Genomic DNA, 17,709 nt, shown 5'->3' on the forward strand with positions numbered 1-17,709 from the left:
TTAAAAATATAAAAATGTCCAAACCCCAGAAGACGAAAGTACAATAAATATGCAGGAAACACAAAAACATACTTTATTTGTTTCTTCTTTATACAAAATAAGGAAACTAGAAGCCTCAACTTCCAAAAAAGTGTCATCCTGTACATCCTTCCAGCCCTGACCTCCCCCTCACAGCTCAGGGCCAGGGGCCACTGATTTCCTAGGGCTCTTGGCCAGCTCAGCTTGCCAAAGCTTGTCTGGTTGCATTCTGCAGGACCAGGAGCAGGCGCTAGTGTCTGAGTTCTGCCCCATGGGGTCCCAAATCAAAAGCAAAAAGGGAAGGGGTGGGGAGTCTCCCTAACCCAGCCGGGAACCCCCTTGGCAATTGAGGTTGAGAAAACTGAATTGGGGTCTCGGGAGAGGCCACAGGGGGGCGACAAATTCCAGTTTGAATTTTCTTTTTTCCTAACAACAATTCACATTCTCTCTCTCTCTCTCTCTCTCTCTCTCTCTCTCTCTCTCTCTCTCTCTCTCTCTCTCTCCTGTCTTCTCTCTCTCTCCCTTTCCCCCCTTTATTCTTTCCTCCTGTCACTCCTTACCTAGCTATCTTTTTTGTCCTCCTCTCCCTTCTTACTCTTTCTTTCATCTTTCTTTCCTCCCCATTCTTTCTCTCACCACCTTTCTCTTCTTCTTTTTATTTTTTTTTTTAAGAAACAGAGAAGGTGAGGGAGAAAAAAAGTTTTTTTTAAATGCTATTCGAAATTGGAGAAGAACAAATCATCTCCATTTCTGAGCCTCTCCCTTCCCTCCACGGAAAGAAGAAAAGGGGAACATAGATTTAAGTCTCGCAGGTGCTTCAAGATCTGTTGATCCAGTGGGGATTGACTTTGGTCCAAGAAAACTGCTCGTAGCCTCGAGGAGGAAACCGCTGTGGTCTGGCTCTAGGTCCCGGAAAGAGCCACGTCGAACCAGCTTGGGTGGCCCAGTGAGGGATGGACCTGGCTCTCCCCAAGCTCCATCCCACCTTTGGAGGAGTCGGACATTAGAGGGTGGACCTGAGGGGGGGGGGGGCTGAGTGAGGCTCGGTTGGCCATAACGCCTGGGATTGGAGGCAGTGGGATACAGGCCCGGGGCTGGGCGTTTTGGTATAGGGTGTGAGTGTGTGTGAGTGTGTGTGTGTATGTGTGTGTGTACGTGTGTCTGTGTGTGTGTGTGTGTGTCTGTGTGTGAGTGCATGCACGCACGTGCCTTCATTAATGTGTGTGTGTGAGAGAGAGAAATTGTGATTCTGTGTGAGTGAGAAATGTGTGCATGTGTGTGCCGTGGAGGACTCTGGATCCACAGAGGCGCCGGGCCTGGGATGGGGAGAGGTCTGGGTGCTCCGTGCAGTTCCTAAGCCGGGTGTATTGGGCAGGGAAGGGGCTGGGAAAGGGCCCAGCAGCTTTTACCACACGGCGGCCTCGTTCAGCTCCTGGTTGGGATGTGACAGTGGCCCGCTGTAGCCGGTGTTACTGGACATAGAGAAAGGCGGGCTGGGCCCCCCGGTGAAGACCTCGCCCGGGATGGGGTGCAGGGAGCCAGTCATGCCCGGCTCAGGGCTCGGCGTGTCCGGGTGCGAGATCATATCCGTGTACCTTTGGTTTTCTGAAGAGTGGTGCCCCGGGAGGGGCGGCTCCAGGGGCCCCAGCGGGGTGGAGCCGGGCCCTGAGTTCGGTAAGTAGCTGGAGTCCGCGGGCGACTGCGCCTGGGATGGCGGGGCGTGCGGGAAGAAGTCATAGTTTCCTCCAGGGCCGTAATAGTCTCCTTGGTAATCTGATCCGTGGGGTGGGGGAAGATACGGGGAGGGAGGGACAGGGGAGATGGAGATCCATAGAGGAACAGAAGCAAACCAGGAACCCAGAGGTGGAAGCGGATACAGGGAGAAACAGTCAGATGGACAGAGACACGGAGACAAAACGGAAACGGGACGGGGAAGGGACACCCCCACGCAGAGACACCAGATACAGCCCGAGACACAGAGGAAATAAGAGACGAGAAAGAGAGGAATAAAAGAGGGACGAGGACAGAGACATCAGAAATAAAATATAAAATAGAAAAAAAAAAAAAAAAAGGATAGGGGATAAGAAGGAGGAGCACACAGAGATGGCCAGAGAGAGAGAGAGAGATACCAGGGGACCAATGGAGGGTCAAAATCGGAAAAAGAAAACACAAACAAATTACAAAACAACATCAACAAAAGAGTAGTGGTGGTGGGGCAGCGTGCACGTCCATAGGGAAACATCCGAGACAAAGCAAGATAGGGAAATAGAAAACAGAGATAAGAGTGTAAAAAGCAGAGGTTCGCAGAGATATTCAGATTTCGGAAATCAAAGAGGAGAGAAAAAGACACAGACAAGTGCACATAGATAAGTAGAAGCAGAGAAATGGAAGCAAGGATACAAGCAAGGACGGAAAAAAAGAAGAGAAGCAGAGAAGATGAAAGGACACAAGTAGAAATGGATGAGAAAATGAAAGCGGAGAGAGATTGGAATATGGAGATAGGAAGAAGTAGGAGAGAGGAGGAAAATTTGGGGAAAGGGAGGGAGGAAAGAAAAAGAATCATTAGAAAGGCGAGGGAAAGCAATGTATGAGATCTCTGAGCCAGGCTCAGGCCTTTGGAAAGAAGGAAATTGGGGGAGCGATCCCCCAACGATGGTTCCCTCTCACCACTGGCTGGGAGGAGCCCAGGATGATGGCACAAATTTCATTTACTTCTCTCCATCCTCCCTCTTCCCTTTTCCCGTCCACTTGGTATCGCAGATTTTAGGCCAATCCCAAAGTGGAGGAGCTGTGTTTATCCTGGCCATTTCAGTGATTCCTAGAAGACCCAGGCCAGACAAGGGTACAGGGACCATTCTTACATTGACATGAGCCCTGAGTAACAAAGGCAACTGGAAGAAGAGTAAAGACCAGTCCTCTCTCCCATTTCCTGCCCTTCCATTCCACTCTTGAAGCTATTATTCCTGATATTACCACATTACTCTGACAATACTTGCTTATTTGCCCTGAGGCTTGCCCACGGAGAGTGATTTGCTAGAGGGATCCAAATGGGGAAGCCCAAAGACTGCGTGTGTGAGGTCCCTGGGGGAGGGACTGAGACACTCTTCGACTTTCCCATTAACCTGGGCCCGATTTGCCCCAAAGGCTCGGGATTTTGCCCAACTGTCCCAGACGGGAAAAGAAAAAATCGATTGTTTGCGAGAAAAGCCTTCAATTCAAAAGCCAAGAACACGGGCTCCCAGTGCAGGGAGGACCCTTAGAACATGAAATGTCACAGCTGGGAGAGACTTCAGGATATAGAATGAGACTTTAGAACACGCTATCAGAGCATCGGGGACACTCGGAGTGTAGAATGTCAGATCTTGGCGGGCCTTTCAAACACGGACCGCAGGAGCAGGAAAGGACCTCGGACTACACTGTCAGAATTTGGAGGGTTCTTAGAACGCAGAACGTGAGCCCGTCCAGAGTGTAAGAAACTTTAGAATAGGGAACGTCAAACCAGAGTTTTTTTTTTTTTTTTTTTAATATCATTATCTCCTTTCTTATTTTACAGATGGGGAAACTGAGGCCTTGGAAAAAATCAAAGGACTTGCTCTGGATCACTTAGGAAATTAATGGCCTCTGTAGTGGGCCCCAGTTTATTTACTACACACGGCTACCTGAATTTACATATAAAGGACCCCCGAATTCCGTCTAAATCCAGGGGCAGATAGCTCTTCATGCTAATTTCTAAAAGAACCATAACAGATAAAAACCAAACGCGCTTCTGCCTTAATTTCCCCCTCATCTGCGGACAGGTGTGCGGTTTGGGTTTGGGGGCCCCCTTTAATGCAAATAGCAAGTATTTGACGGGTGGAGGAGCCAAAATAGAAGCTCGCACCGTCCTTCACCCTCACGCCCTAACTCAGGTTCCAGCGGGTGGGTTTTCCAGAAAGGAACGAGGGGGTGGGAGGCCAGCGAGAAACCCCGCCGGCCGTGGTTGTGACCCCCCCCCCTTGGGGACCTCCTGCCGTTCGGTATGAAGGCGCAGGGAGCGCCTAGCCGAGCAAGGCCGGAGCGCAAGGTTCAGAGGAGAGAACGACCTCAGCAAAGGTGGGGAGCCGCGCAGGGGAGGGAGGGAGGAGAGGATCCCAGAGAGGGCCCCGCGCTTCGGCTGCCTGCAAGCGGCGGCGGCGGCGGGGAGCCGAGGAGCCGACGAGGCGACTTTGCAAGTCCCCGGCCTACTGAGGGGAGCCGGCGCTCGGCTAGCGGCCTCCATATGGTGGCAGGGTTTGGAGGTAATTGGAACAAATACCGTCTGAAAGAGGTACAAAAGGCTGCAGCTGGCGCTTTGTTCGCGCTCACACAAGAGGGAGAGGGGGCGCTGCGCGGAGCCCCGGGCTTCTGTTCACACAGACAGCTCCGGCACAAAGTGCCCTTTCTTGCGTGCTGCCGGGGTGCCAAACTTGGCTGGGGTTTGGGACGGAATCTCTCGGAGCGCGGATTAGAGCGGCCCGCGTGGCCGCAGCTCCGGCGCTTCCCTCTCGCCCTTCTCTTCCCCCACCCCCATCTCCATTCTCCGTCTCTCTCCCTATTTCAGTCTCTCGGTCTCTTTATTTCTCTCCTTCTTACTTCTTTTCTTTCGTTCCTCTCTTTCCTCTCTCTTTTTCCATCAATCCTGTTTCACATTCTCTCCTTTGTCGCTCTATTTCCTCTTTTCTTTCTTTTTTCTCTCTCACTGCTCCTCCCTCTCTCTTTTCCCCTTTTTCCTCTCTCTCTCTCTCTCTCTCTCTCTCTCTCTCTCTCTCTCTCTCTTTTCCCCTTTTCCTCTCTCTCTCTCTCTCTCTCTCTCTTTTCCCCTTTTTCCTCTCTCTCTCTCTCTCTCTTTTCCCCTTTTCCTCTCTCTCTCTCTCTCTCTCTCTCTCTCTCTCTCTCTCTCTCTCTCCCCCCACTCCTCTTTTTAATTCTTACTGTCCAGATTCTCCTCCCCTTTGCTCCTCGGGTAGAGGTGGCAGAGAGAAGGGTGAGACGCACACAAAACCTAACAGATGCCCAGAGCACCCTGACACATGTGGAGCAACAAGTCCTGTGTGCTCTCACTCAGAGGTTTGATATGGCCTACCCTGGCCCCCGTATGAGGAAAGGAAATGAGGGAAGTAAATATGGAAACGGGGAAGGTAGACTCCCAGTGGAGCCAGAACAAATCTGTGCTAATGGGTGATTTTTAAAGAAAGCTTTAAAGCTGCAAAGAGATTTTTTTTATGTCTCACAACAATCCTAGGAGGTAACTACTACAAGCATTCTTATCCTGTTTTTACATATGAGGAAACTGAGGCTCAATGAAATAAAGTGATTTGCATATAGAAAGATCATCATCATAAATACAGAAATATGTATACAAGAATTACACTTGTTTAACCAATATTGGATTACTTGCTATATAGGGGAGGGGAGGGATGGGAGGGAGAAAAATTTGGGACACAAGGTTTTGCAAAGGTGAATGTTGAAAACTGTCCTTGCATGCGTTTTGAAAATAAAAAGCTAAATATTTTTAAAAATTATCATCATTCTTATTATCAATAATAATATAATTTTATCCCGTCAGTCAAAATTATTACAATAATAAGAGGCTTACTCTTCAGAAACCTCCCTCCTCAAAGGGCTAGGGGTATAGAAAAAGACCTAATAGGGAAGCCTCTTTGTCAGGGTGCCTTTGGAAAACAGGGTTTGCTCTAGGATCCCATTGGATGTCAGTTCACTACCTGTCTGAGGTGCTGAACTCTGGGGCAAAGGAATCTGAGTTTCCTGGGAGCCAGGAGTCACCACATTAGAACCTTGGTCCTGATTGGATTTTGCAGGATCTTCCTGACTGCTTACACTGGTGCCCTGACGTTATTATTACTGCTAAAGGGTTTAGATTCCCTTTCTTTGGAGCAAGAACACTGCACACAAGCACATGAACTTAAAACTAAAATAATGCTTAGCATTTAGGGAGTGCTTTTAATGTTTCCAAAGCACTTCATTGATTTTAGCTCATCTGGTCCTCACAACATCCAGATATGTACACATATACACCACACAAATGCACCTACTCTTATCACATGGATACACATATCACACGTATGCAAATAAAAAGATACATATTACTGCCACACCTTTGTACACACACACAATACACATACAAATCTATATATAAATACACACACACACACACACAACATTGGGGGTAATGAACATAGAAATACACAGTACCCAATATAAAGACAAACATATACATCACAGAAATATGTACACTTCCCACATATACATGCATACATCCCACAAACACAACTGTTCATACACCACAGATTCCCCATAAACAAAAACACACAAATATATACCACAATACACATGTCAACAGATCCATTCACATAATATACAAGTATGCATATCACTAACATACACATGCATACAAACAAATTCTCTTAAATTATATATTAATTTTATTCAAATCCCAACTTATCTGTTCCTGGTATAGCTGATCACTTTATACTTTATACTTAATTAACAAAATTATTTTTAGTTAAAAATCAAACCATGTTATGGGCAGATAGAGTGGGATAACATTGCCAAGTGGTGGAGTCCACTTAGTGAGAACAATATTGAAGACTGCTGAGGCTCTCTCTCTCTCCCTCCTTCTCTCTCCCTCTCCACTTCTCCTTCCACCTTTAATAGTCTCTAGCCTTACTCTTCATGATCCTTCTCCCCTCCCAAAGATATATAATCTCAAGACTTCCTTCTCCCTAAAATTGCTTTTCTGCTGTTTTTATTTAACACACAATCCAACTTTCTCCCTTTTTACTCTTCTGAGGCTTCATGCCCAGAGAGACAGACTCTTTTCTTTACAGTTCTCCCCCACTCCTCCCCAAAATGCATTCACCATCACTGCCTCTTCACCCTTAACACACCCACAGAATTAATCTGTGGGGGCTGACTAGAACAGCTAAGAAGCCTTAATTTGCCCTTCAAAAGGTCTGAAAATGGCGCCCCCTGCATGTGACTGTACTAACAGAGGACTACAGAATCTCAGAGTCAGAAGAGATTTGAGGTTAATTCCATCAACTTTCCCCCCAGGTTTTACATTAAACTGGAATCAGCTCACCATGCCCCTTGTCTATCACAGTTATTTCTTCTGGGTCTCAGAGAGCTAGATTTTTGGGGGGGACTAAAACATTTCCAAAATATAAATTGTAAGAACTACCTTGAATTCACATTTGAAAAATATCCCTCCTTATGGTCCTCCTCTGAGTCTTACACCCTAGGTAGCTGTCTGACTCACTTAGGCTATTTCCCAGAGCCAGGAGGCAGGAAAGTCCTGTCAATTCCCTTAGAAGTCTGGGACACAGAGTTGGGGAAAAGGTGACTAGAAGAAGAGCTGAGCCTTCTTGTCAACCAGTAGGGATGGAGAACAAATGCTTCCCAAACCCATCCCTTTGAAAGCATGATTTGTAAATTCTCCTGGGTTATCTTTGACTCCAGGAAAAACACTCTGAAATACAACTCCCCAAACCACAGTATTTTTTGAGGGAGGTGAGAGGGAGGAGCTCCAGGCTAGGAGAAAACTTTTTGGTCTGTGTGTCAAACTGGTTAACATGGATCTGCCTCTTGGGGTCACTCTCAGGGAATGTTATCCCCCCTCTCCTCAGCTATCCTGCTTGGTTTAACCCACAGACAGAAGGTCTAACAATTGAAAGGGCTCCAGGAGAATACTTTTTTCCATGCCCAATATGCTGAACCAATATCCCTTGGTTTATATCTTATCCCAGAGAGGGTCCATTATTGTCCTTTGTGTGTCTGCTGGCCAGGCCCATGGATGGACTCAATAGCAACCCAAGGCAGCATACAAAGTTTCTATCCCCCTTCTCAAATAGCCTCTTTCCCCCAAAAGAAACAAAATCACTACAACTGAAGTTTAAAAAATCTCCCTCTCTCTCTGTCTTTTTTGGTCTGTTTCTTCTCTTTCTCATCTCCCTTCTGTCTCTATCCCTTTTTCTGCCTGTGTTTCTGTGTCTCTCTTTTTCTGTCTCCTATAGTTTTTCTCTTTCATTTGAGCCTGATCTATCCATTAATTCATCAAACATTTAAAGCAATGAATTTTACATATTAAATTCCCCGTGGATAGAGTTCATTATTTTTCTTCTTAAATGGAAATGCATGATGTCTAAAGGCAAAACTAACTAAGGATATAGTCAGTGGCTAGAACTTTACCACACATGGGGGGGGGGAATGGGCGAGGATTACTTAAAGCTATGGATGAGAGGTGAAGGGCTTGAGGGAGCAAGTTGGGGGTCCTGAAATTACATCTGCAGAGTGGCTTAACTAAATTTCTGCAGGGCGCCAGAGGCCTGGAATCCCGTGTAAGCCCAATCTCTGGTACTTGGGCTTTGGTGAGTGTACAACAGGAGACAGATGTACTGGGCGGGAGAGCCTCTAGGAAGCTGGGAATTAGTGAATTTCTAGGAGGACTGTCTGGAGATGTAGCCATGTCACTGGGTGCTTGGGTGGCTATGGGGAGTAGTCTACGGGCCTGAATGCTGGGATGGGAGATAGAAAAAACTCCATCGAGTTCTCCTTACCTCCGTAGTAAGTGTAGGGGGTGGACCCCAGCATCTCTGACTCATCCAGTCGGCCACCGAGTGGACGCATGCGCCTCGGACTCCTGAAGAAAGCATGTCTCCGGGCACCAAGAGCGCTCAGCTGCTTCATCCTGCGCTCCTTGGACCGCCGGTTCTGGAACCAGACCTGAGGTTGGGAGGTGGGGAAAGCAGTCAGCAAGACACTAAGGTCGGACCTTTTGGGGACCATCAAGACAGATGGGCAGACTCAGAAAGTAGAATAGTATTGGGAGTCCTGAGCTTTCACTTTAGACAGGGTTGAGGGAGTGTGTGCTTGGAGAGGAGGAACAGCTTTAAGGAGACTAGTTTTCCTCTTTGATCTCCTTATCTCCTCTTTATATCCCATAAGTGGGGTTTCTCTTCTGCCTTCCCCTTTCCCCCCAGGAAAAGTTCAAATGACAAATAGCTCATCCTTCTTTCTCCCTCCCCTCCCCTTCCCTAAAATCTGATCTCCTCCCTTCAGGAAAGAGGGAGAGGGAATGGGGGAGGAGAGCGGATTAAACTCAGAGCTGGTGAAGGGAGGGAAAGTTGGGAGTTAACTCTGCGAACCAACCAAGAGTGAAGGATTTCGTAAACCCGTGGGGAGACTGATAATGAAGTCGACTTCTTACGGCCCCCAGCTCTAGCCTCAGCCCCAGCCTCAGACGTCTTCATAAAGGCAAGAGTCAGAGATGTTCACAACAAAGATTCTTGCTCCCCCCCCCCCCGCCCCCGTCTGTCTTTTCTCTTTTATTAGTCTTGTCTGTGTTTCTATCATTCTCTATTCCCCCTCCCCTTTTCTTGTTCTCTTTCTCCATCTCAAAGGGGCCCTCGACCTGAGAGATAACCTAATTATTTGTATTCTCCCTCCCCCCACCTAGTCTTCCAACCCTTTCTCTCCTCCCTGCTTAGCGGGGGAGGAGGAGGTTCTCCTCACTCTTTTGGATAATAGGTAGTACGCAGAAGTTGGATCTCTGAGGTTTCTAGATCTGGCTTTACAGTGTGACCCTGAGAAAACTACTTGCTCTCTCTGGGTCTGGATTTTCTTCTCTGGAAAAGGAAGGCTCTAAATCTAAGGTCCCTTCTCCAGTACTGAATTTCCCTTTAAGGGCTCTTTCTTTTCTCACATTCTGTTTGAAAGTCCTTTCTGGCTTTGATATTGTATATTCTAAGTTTTCTCTTTGTGTTCCAAGGCCCTTCTCCTCTCTGACATCCTATTACTCTTATAATCCAATAAGACTTTAGAAAGAGTTCTGGTCCTGGTGATATAGAGCAGGCTCCGAATTGCAAAGGGGAAAATCCTGGGGATGTGTCCTTGGACACTGGCAGAAGAGACCCCCAAAAGAAGCAATGCTGCCCATCATAGTCAAACACCAACTTCCCCCCTTATACCCCAATTTTTTTTCATAGCCTCTTCAGAAGCCACCCATTCTCCATTCCTAAGCCTCCAGAGCCTTTCACTCATCTCCCTCTCCTTTCCCTGTTTCTTCCTCTATTGCCATCTATGTCCTACTTTCCCCTTTTCTGCTCTCAGGTGGCCCGTTTCCTTTTTTTCCTACTCCTTTCTTTTTCCTCTTCTCTCAACCTCTTCCCATTTCCTCTCTCTTCCTTTCCTCTTCTCCGATCTTTCTTTACTTTATGCAAACCCAGTACTAACCTCCTCACAATCGATCCGACCTCTAGAAGGGAGGGGAGTCCAAGACAGGAGTGTCAACCTGCCCTATCTCTATTCCTAATAGGATCTTACTTTGACTGACTGGCCTGGATTCATCCTTCTGCACATGCTTTTCTCAATTATGAAAATAAATAAATAAATAAAAAGCCCAAGCTAGACCCAGCTTCCTCCTTCCTTTCCTACTCTTCAGTCTTGAACCTCTTCCCAGCTGTGATTTCAGTGTCCAAGCTGGGGACAGTGATTGGGATTCTGAGAAGGGGCAGTTTTTGAGTGACTCTGAGAGGAGAGCGGAAGAAACATAGGGACTGAATCATAAGCTCCTGAACTCCTTAGCCATCAAAGGGAGGAGATGAAGGGGAACTTTGGCAGGATTAGGGGCCAAAGGGGAGAGGAAAAGCCTAGAAAAAGAATGAGAAAAGGTTGTTTTTTTTTTTTTAATAGCAACAACCTCTTTCTTTTGTGCAAGACTTGGCAGATCACTTTGCTATCCATTAACATATCATTTGGCACCGCTATTAATAACTCACATATCACTTCAAGGTTTTCAAAACATTTTCTCTCACAACAATCTGGGCAAGCAAAGATCCAAAGGTTCAATTTATTATTTTCCACTTCCAGGGTAGGAAACTGAATTCTAGAGAGGGAAAATTACTTGTCTAAAGTCACATAGCAGGAAGCATGAGCCAGGATCAGAGGCCAAAAATCCTAAAAAGCGTCGCGTGCTTCCAATGGAAAGCATCCCAGGTGAAAGAAAGGAAAGAAAAAGAAGGAGAAAGAGAGAATGAGAAAAGAGAAAAAGGGGCAAGAAGGAGAAGGAAGAGGGAAGGAGATGGGGGAAAGGGGCAAAAAGGGAAGAGGAATAATGAAAGCAGCAGAGAGAAAAAGGTGAGAGAAGGAAGACAACTAGAAGAAAGAAGAAAAGGAGCGAGGGGGAAGGAAAACGCAAAGAGAAAAGGGAAAGAGTGGTAAAGACGGCGACTGCCAGCTGGGGACAAAGGAGGCACGAAGGCGGCTGCGTTGGGGGAGCAGTGGAAGGCAGTGCCGGCTTTTCCCAAAGGGCCAGGCTTGGAGTGGAGGGCTCCCTACCTGGATGACCCGCATGTTGAGACCCGTCTCTTGGGCCAGCTGCTCGCGGATGTGGCGCGTGGGCTTGGGGGTGGCTGCGAAGGCCGCCTTCAGCGTTTCCAGCTGTTTGGCCTTGATGGTGGTGCGCGGCCCCCGCCTCTTGGTGCCAGAGTTCTGTTCCTCGTTCTCGTTGTTTGTGGTTTCCTTATCAGAAGACGTCGAGTTGTCGGTCTCTTTGGGGTCGTCCTGGAGCGGGTCTTGGAGGTCTGGGGACAAACTTCGGTCCGTACAGGATGACACTGCGGAGGGAGCGGGAGAGGGTACAAAGGTGAGCAGTGAGTGAGCCGGGATGTTGCGTGAGCCCAGCTGTTAGTCGAGGCAGAGAAGCAGGGAAGCTCCTGCGACCGACTCTCTCTCTCTCTCTCTCTCTCTCTCTCTCTCTCTCTCTCTCTCTCACACACACACACACACACACACACACACACTAATGCAATCCCGATTTTCCAGAGGAGAGGACTGTCCGAGTTGGGATGGGGAAGAGAGAGGCCATGGAACCAGAACTAGGGAAGGGCGGCTGCTATTCATTTTCTCCAACATCCCCGACTTCCCCCAATCCCTCTCTTCTTACCCCCACCCTTACTGATCCCCAACACCCTGCGTAATTGTAAAATTGGAGAAGTGGAGCCGGGATATTTCGCCTTGACCCAGCCTGGGGAAGACCCTTTTATCAGAAAAAAAAATTGTCGTTGGGACAATCGGGTTCCATTTTCGGAGTGGGAGAAGCACCGTGGGGGGTAAAGGAGAGGGGGAGGAAGGCCGGTGTTAAAACCCGCTGGCGCCTCCATTTTGTGAAGTGCGGGGTGTGGACAGAGAGACCCATTCCACGGCCAGTTGTGGTCACGTGGGACAGAGGGCAGGCAGAATACCAGATGTTTCCCCTCCCCACCCATCTCCAATTTCAGCACTTCCTCACACCCCTTCCCACAGTCCATTCCTCTTCTTTACCTCTCCCATCCTTCTCTCGATCTAAAAGCTTTTCTCAGGTACAAATCCCGCGCCTGGTGATCCCGCCCACTACAGAGCCCTGAAGGGGAGCAGGATTGAGATTTCCCCCCCACTGCCCCTGGCCTCCCACCTTCCCGCCCCGACGCCCCAACGCCCAGATGCGCCCAGGCTGAGGTTTGGGCGGAGGCTGTGGCTGCAGCGGGAGCACGCAGGCCCGGGTCGGTCCAGTCCAGTCCCCAGAGCCTCGCGCGCCAGCCGCGGGCCTCGGGCGGGCTCCGGGTACCTGAGTTGAGGCTGCCTTCCTTGACACTGGGCGAGTTCAAATAGTCCTCTTTGCAAACAAATTTGTTCTCATCTATAATATAGAGTTCCTCGCCCGTGGACAGTTGCTTGTTGCAGACCATGCAGGTGAAGCAGTTGAGGTGAAATACTTTGCTTCGGGCCTTCCGAACCAGGTCGCTGGGAGAGATGCCTTGCGCACACCCAGCGCATTTGGTGCCAAAGCGCCTGAGGAAAGAACGGGGGGCACAGGGTGGAGAAGGAGAGAAGCTTTAAGGACAGGGAAGAGCCGGGCAGCCGGATTCCAGCCTAGGACTGGGTCTGCCCAGCCCTACAGCCTCGCATGTCCTTGCATTTAGCAAACCCCTCAGCCCGCCTCCAGATCCCCTCGCACCTGCTTCTTTCTTCCCTAGCCCGAATTTTTTTTCGTTCCCTCTTCTTCCCGAGGTCGGAGGGAACTCCAGGGGCTTTCTAATATTTATTTATGGTTAATAAATAATGGTTAATGCTTATTTACGAATCACAATTATTATTTATTAATCAGAATTAATAACAAGGTCGTAAAAATATCACTGGGCAGGAGACAAGACTCCCAAGCTGGTTCCTTATTAAAATAATAACGAAAATGAGAAGGGATTGGGGGTGGGTGGGAAGGTAAGATCAGATTTCTTTCCCTTTCAATCTACTCTAGCCTGGGCCGCTATCCTGCAGATCGGGAAGCCCAGCGGCCCAGCCTGGATTCCCTGAGGGTGAGGAGAGTGGGGAGAGGGGCCCGGGTTGGAAGCAGCAGGAGGTGGATTTCTTGGAAGCAAATGGAAATAAGAAGATGCTCGGGATTCGGCTGAAGCAAAGTGCTTTCCAAAGCCTTATTCTTGGGACTGGCTGCACCGGCTAGATGACAGTGGAAGGCACAGGCTTGAGGTCCTTAGTTCCCTCACGACCCATTTCCCGGGATTCGGCTCTACTTCGACCGGTGCCTCCCGAAGCTCCTGGGCAGTGAGCGGGCTTTAAGCGACTCCCGATGGGGAGGAGGATGAAAAACCAGGAAAAAGGAGGGTATAACCTGGAGGAGCCGGGATTTGGGAGATTTACAAAACTGGCTTCTTATTACCAAGGAATTGAGGACAATTTCTCCCCTCTCCTAGGAATTCTAGTTCATTTTAGGGAATTCCCCTGGCTTTCTACCCGGGCTGTCCGATGAACCAAAAATTTACTACCCCCCAAAGGAAAGAAGGAACTCAGGGTTTCTGGAGGCAAGTGCCAGACCCGGGAGAGCGATGGGAGAGGTGAGAGAGTTGTGGATTTTTTTCCCCCTTGGGTTGATGGGAAATCCACACACACACACACACACACAAATAAATACACATAGACCCGAAGGTGCACATACAAAAGCCACACAAAATACACATTAGCATCCACATAGACACACAAGTACACAGAGATATGGACACCAACAGGAATAAACAAGTACAAGTACACACAAACTCATAGGCACACATAGGGGTACATAAGCACCCACAAAGACACGTATACTCACGGGTATTAACAGGCACACACACACACAGGTGTAGACCCACCACACACAAGCACATACTCCCGTGGGCACATACAGAGGCAGACAAGCAGGACAATACACAAAGATACACTGACATGCACAAAGACACACAGTCACATATTCCCATGGACACAGAAGCACACACATACACACAGGAACACAGAAATGGCCTGGCTCTCCCAGACGGGGAGATTTTGGGTGACGTTGATACAGTGAGCACATTAGGCCCCATAAGTCATTTTCGGTCTTATCCTGAAGCATAATTGACTCATCTTCGCCTTATCCAAAATCATTAGAAGCTTTGAAAGCCCTGCAACACGAGGGGGGCCGGGCAGCTAGCGCCCATTAGGAGTAGTTTACATGTGTAAAGCGGAGCCTGGCTTTTCACCTATTGAAATTCACCTTCGTTTGGCCTGAGGGGCTAGGGGACTCCGGCTCCCTGCACTCTCGGGGATCTGTCCCTCCCTGCTTACCCCAGGCCGCTGCCTCTCTGGGCTGGCCCACACAAAGACTTGTTTAACCCCTAGCTCCTGCCTGCGCTTACAAAACCAGGGTTTTGTAAGAAGGGGGAAGGCATAGAAACGATTTTTAAAAAATTCGTTCCCCCAACTTTCAAAAGGAGAAAGAAAAGCTTTTTCCCTCTCCACCCCCCACACACCTGGATCCGGGAGAGCTACTTAACCAGTTCTTCCGACTCCCCCATCCCCCAGTCCCCAATTCTGGGCCTCGGCGCGCTTCTGTGATTTCCGAATCTTCACTCAGTGGGGCTCACTGACTTTAAGCCGGTTTCCCGGGCTGTGGCCGGGGCCAGCTCGCAGCGGGCACCCCCTTTCTCTTCTAGCCCGCGTTAACCCGATCTCAGGCAGGATGTTTCCATAGGGGAGCCCAGCTCTCTAGCTAGGATTCAGGCAGGCCTGGAGAGCCGGTGATCATCTGTGCTCATCCGAGGATCAGGAAGGGGGGGGGGCACTAGAAAAGTTTGTTAGATTCCCCTGCTTCCATCTCCCCTTACATCTCTGAATTCCCCGGGTTTCCCTCCCTCCTGTCTCAGCAATCCTGGTTTTGTGTGTGTGTGTGTGTGTGTGTGTGTGTGTGTGTGTGTGTGAGTGTGTGTGTGTGTGTAGGGGGGCTGGGGTCTTTTGGGTTCAAATTTGGTCCCTGCTGTTCGCAAGAGGACGGGGCAGGTAGGGGGAAAGCTTTCGGTTCCTCAGCTCGACTTCGCAGCCCGGGGCATCTGCGGGAAGGCTAGATAAGTGAAGTAGGATTCTCATCCCAGCCCCTGGGCATTCAGGCACTTAGGTTGAATTGGGAGCAGAATTGTGTTTGTGTGTGTGTGTGTGTGTGTGTGTGTGTGTGTGGTGTAGAGACATAAAAAGTCCCTTAGCCGGGCCCCTGGCCCTCTGCCCCCGTGCGTCTCAGCTTCCCCAAAACACTCTCTGGGAGACTTCTCTCAGCTCTTGGGCCGGGGGAGGAGAGGGGAGACGAGGGGAGGGAGGGGAGGAAGGGGAGGCCAGGGCCGGGAGCCGACGTGGGAGCCACTCACCTGAAGAAGTCGTTCTTGCAGTAGAGTTTCCCTTCCCGCGAGAAACACTTCTCGGTGAGGTTACATTTGCACTCGCAACACTGAACACACTTGATGTGCCACGCGCGGTCCAGGACGTTGAGTAGAAACCGGTCCAGGATGGGCCGCTCGCAGCCGGCACAATGCACCATCATGACCCTAGGGCCCGGGAAAGCCAGCCGCTCCCCCCAGTTGCCCTCTCGGCCCGGGAATCCAGGCGTTCGCGGTTCTCGCTCCAAGAGCTTGAGTCCCTCGGCCCGGCCCGGCCCGGCCCGATGCGCCCGCCGCTCCCGGGCGGCCGCGAGTCCCGGGCGCCGCTACCCCGGGCCGGATGATCGGGCAGCCAAAACGCCAGAGAGTCAATCCTTAAGCTGGAGGGGACCGGGGGGCGGTAAGCTCTCGGTGGCCGGGAGAGGGGGGGGACGGTGGTGGCGTTTCACAGCCTCATCCCCTAGACCTGGGCCCCACACTCTCCGGATCTCTAAGCGTCCCCCCCGTGCGCAGCAGCGGTGGCGGTGGCGGCGGCTCTCTCCCCACCTCGCGAGCTGTTTCCCCGGGTGCCGGAGTGTCTGCTACTTTTCTCCACTTTCATGCCGTCCGCATCCTCATCTTTGTCTGGCCGCTGACTAATTCGCGCATCCTTATTCAGATTTGGTGACGTGGCGACGCACGTAGTGCGCCCGACGGCCAATAAGCGCGCCGTGGCCATGGCAACCTCTTAAATTTATAGCATATCTAAATTGGCTACAGCATTGTGGTCCGGACAGAGCAAAAAAACAAGGCGTCAGTATTGTTGAGTATTAGATTGTACCTGGTGCTGGGGCTAAGTAAGTATTTACCTTCTCGTTTTGGGGGAGGGGGCGGGGGCGGCGGGGCGACTCCGGAGGTCCACGCGCCTGCCTCCTCGGCTTGCTGGGGGTTCGCCTCCTCTGCTCGCTCTCGCTCTCTCTGCCCAGAAGTGCCTGAGGGCAGGCAGGTCACCGGCTGGGGGGACCAGGGCCCGACAGTGAAGGAGCAAGAGCCAGGGGCCCGGAGGCCTGGTCTCCCCCACCCCACCGCTCCCTCTTCTCCTCTGCGGGCTGGGGGCGGCCCAAGTTGCAGAGGTAGCGTTGCCTAGAAAGTGACTCCAAACCTAGAGGGGGCCAGTGTACGCCCCACCCCCTTCACCTCCTCCCCGGCTCCCCTCTCCTCCCCTCCCCCAAGTCTCACTGAGCAGAGCCTCCGGTCCTCGGCCCCGGAGGACAGGAAGGCGGGTGAACTGCAGGTTTGGGCTAGGAAGTTGGGGGGCCAAGTTTTAGCTCACGGCCAGTCCATGCTGACCCCAGGCAGCTTTGAAAGCCCGACTTTAGTTAGGCAGGCTGCCCTGGGCCTGGCCGTGGCGGGTGGTGGGAGAGGCAAGGTCCTTACTCTCCACTACCGGGATACAGCCTAGGAGCCGTTGGCCCTCCACAGTTCCCCAGGAATTGCCGGGCCGGGGATCGGGGTGCAGGAGTTTGTGGTGATAACCGATCACGGAACGTGAGCCGGGGGTTGCGAGTGGACAGCTATTCTTTGTCTCCTTCGTTGCAGATTCGGAAAGTCCCTCTCGGTTTCCTGAGTCACTTAGCGCGCCGAGGCTGTGGCTTTGGAGAGCTAGGGGAAAGGTGATTTCTAGCGGGGAGCTTGCGCCAGAGGGCCCCAAGCGGCCTCAGCCCGGGCCGCGCCAGCCAGCCTAGCTCTGCCTACAACCCCGGGCCTGGCCACTTACCAAGCCCATCGAATTTTCGCCATCGCCGTCCGCGCGGGTTCCCGTCGCCCTCACACACGAACGCACGCCCACGTCTGCCCCTCGTGTGTACAGGCACGGGTCCTTTTTTGCACACGCACGCGCTGTATTGGTTGTACGTGCCAGATGGGTTGTTTCAGAGGAGCCGAGGTCTAGTGAGGGCCCTAAGCCGAG

General features: G+C 50.7%; 1 protein-coding gene across 1 annotated transcript; it reads right to left on the bottom strand.

Moving 5' to 3' along the window:
* Window positions 1-1,233: 1,233 nt before the first annotated feature.
* LHX5 (LIM homeobox 5) lies at window positions 1,234-16,964 on the bottom strand. The gene is made up of 5 exons (XM_031948647.1): window positions 15,753-16,964; window positions 12,659-12,882; window positions 11,392-11,669; window positions 8,613-8,778; window positions 1,234-1,791 (listed from the first exon to the last, which is right to left on the bottom strand). The coding sequence occupies exons 1-5, from the start codon at window positions 15,923-15,925 to the stop codon at window positions 1,424-1,426; spliced, it is 1,209 nt and encodes a 402-aa protein (XP_031804507.1). The 5' UTR covers window positions 15,926-16,964; the 3' UTR covers window positions 1,234-1,423.
* Between the last annotated feature and the right edge of the window lie 745 nt (window positions 16,965-17,709).

The sequence above is a fragment of the Sarcophilus harrisii genome, chromosome 1, assembly GCF_902635505.1.
Source record: "Sarcophilus harrisii chromosome 1, mSarHar1.11, whole genome shotgun sequence".
Classification (NCBI taxonomy): Eukaryota; Metazoa; Chordata; class Mammalia; order Dasyuromorphia; family Dasyuridae; genus Sarcophilus; species Sarcophilus harrisii.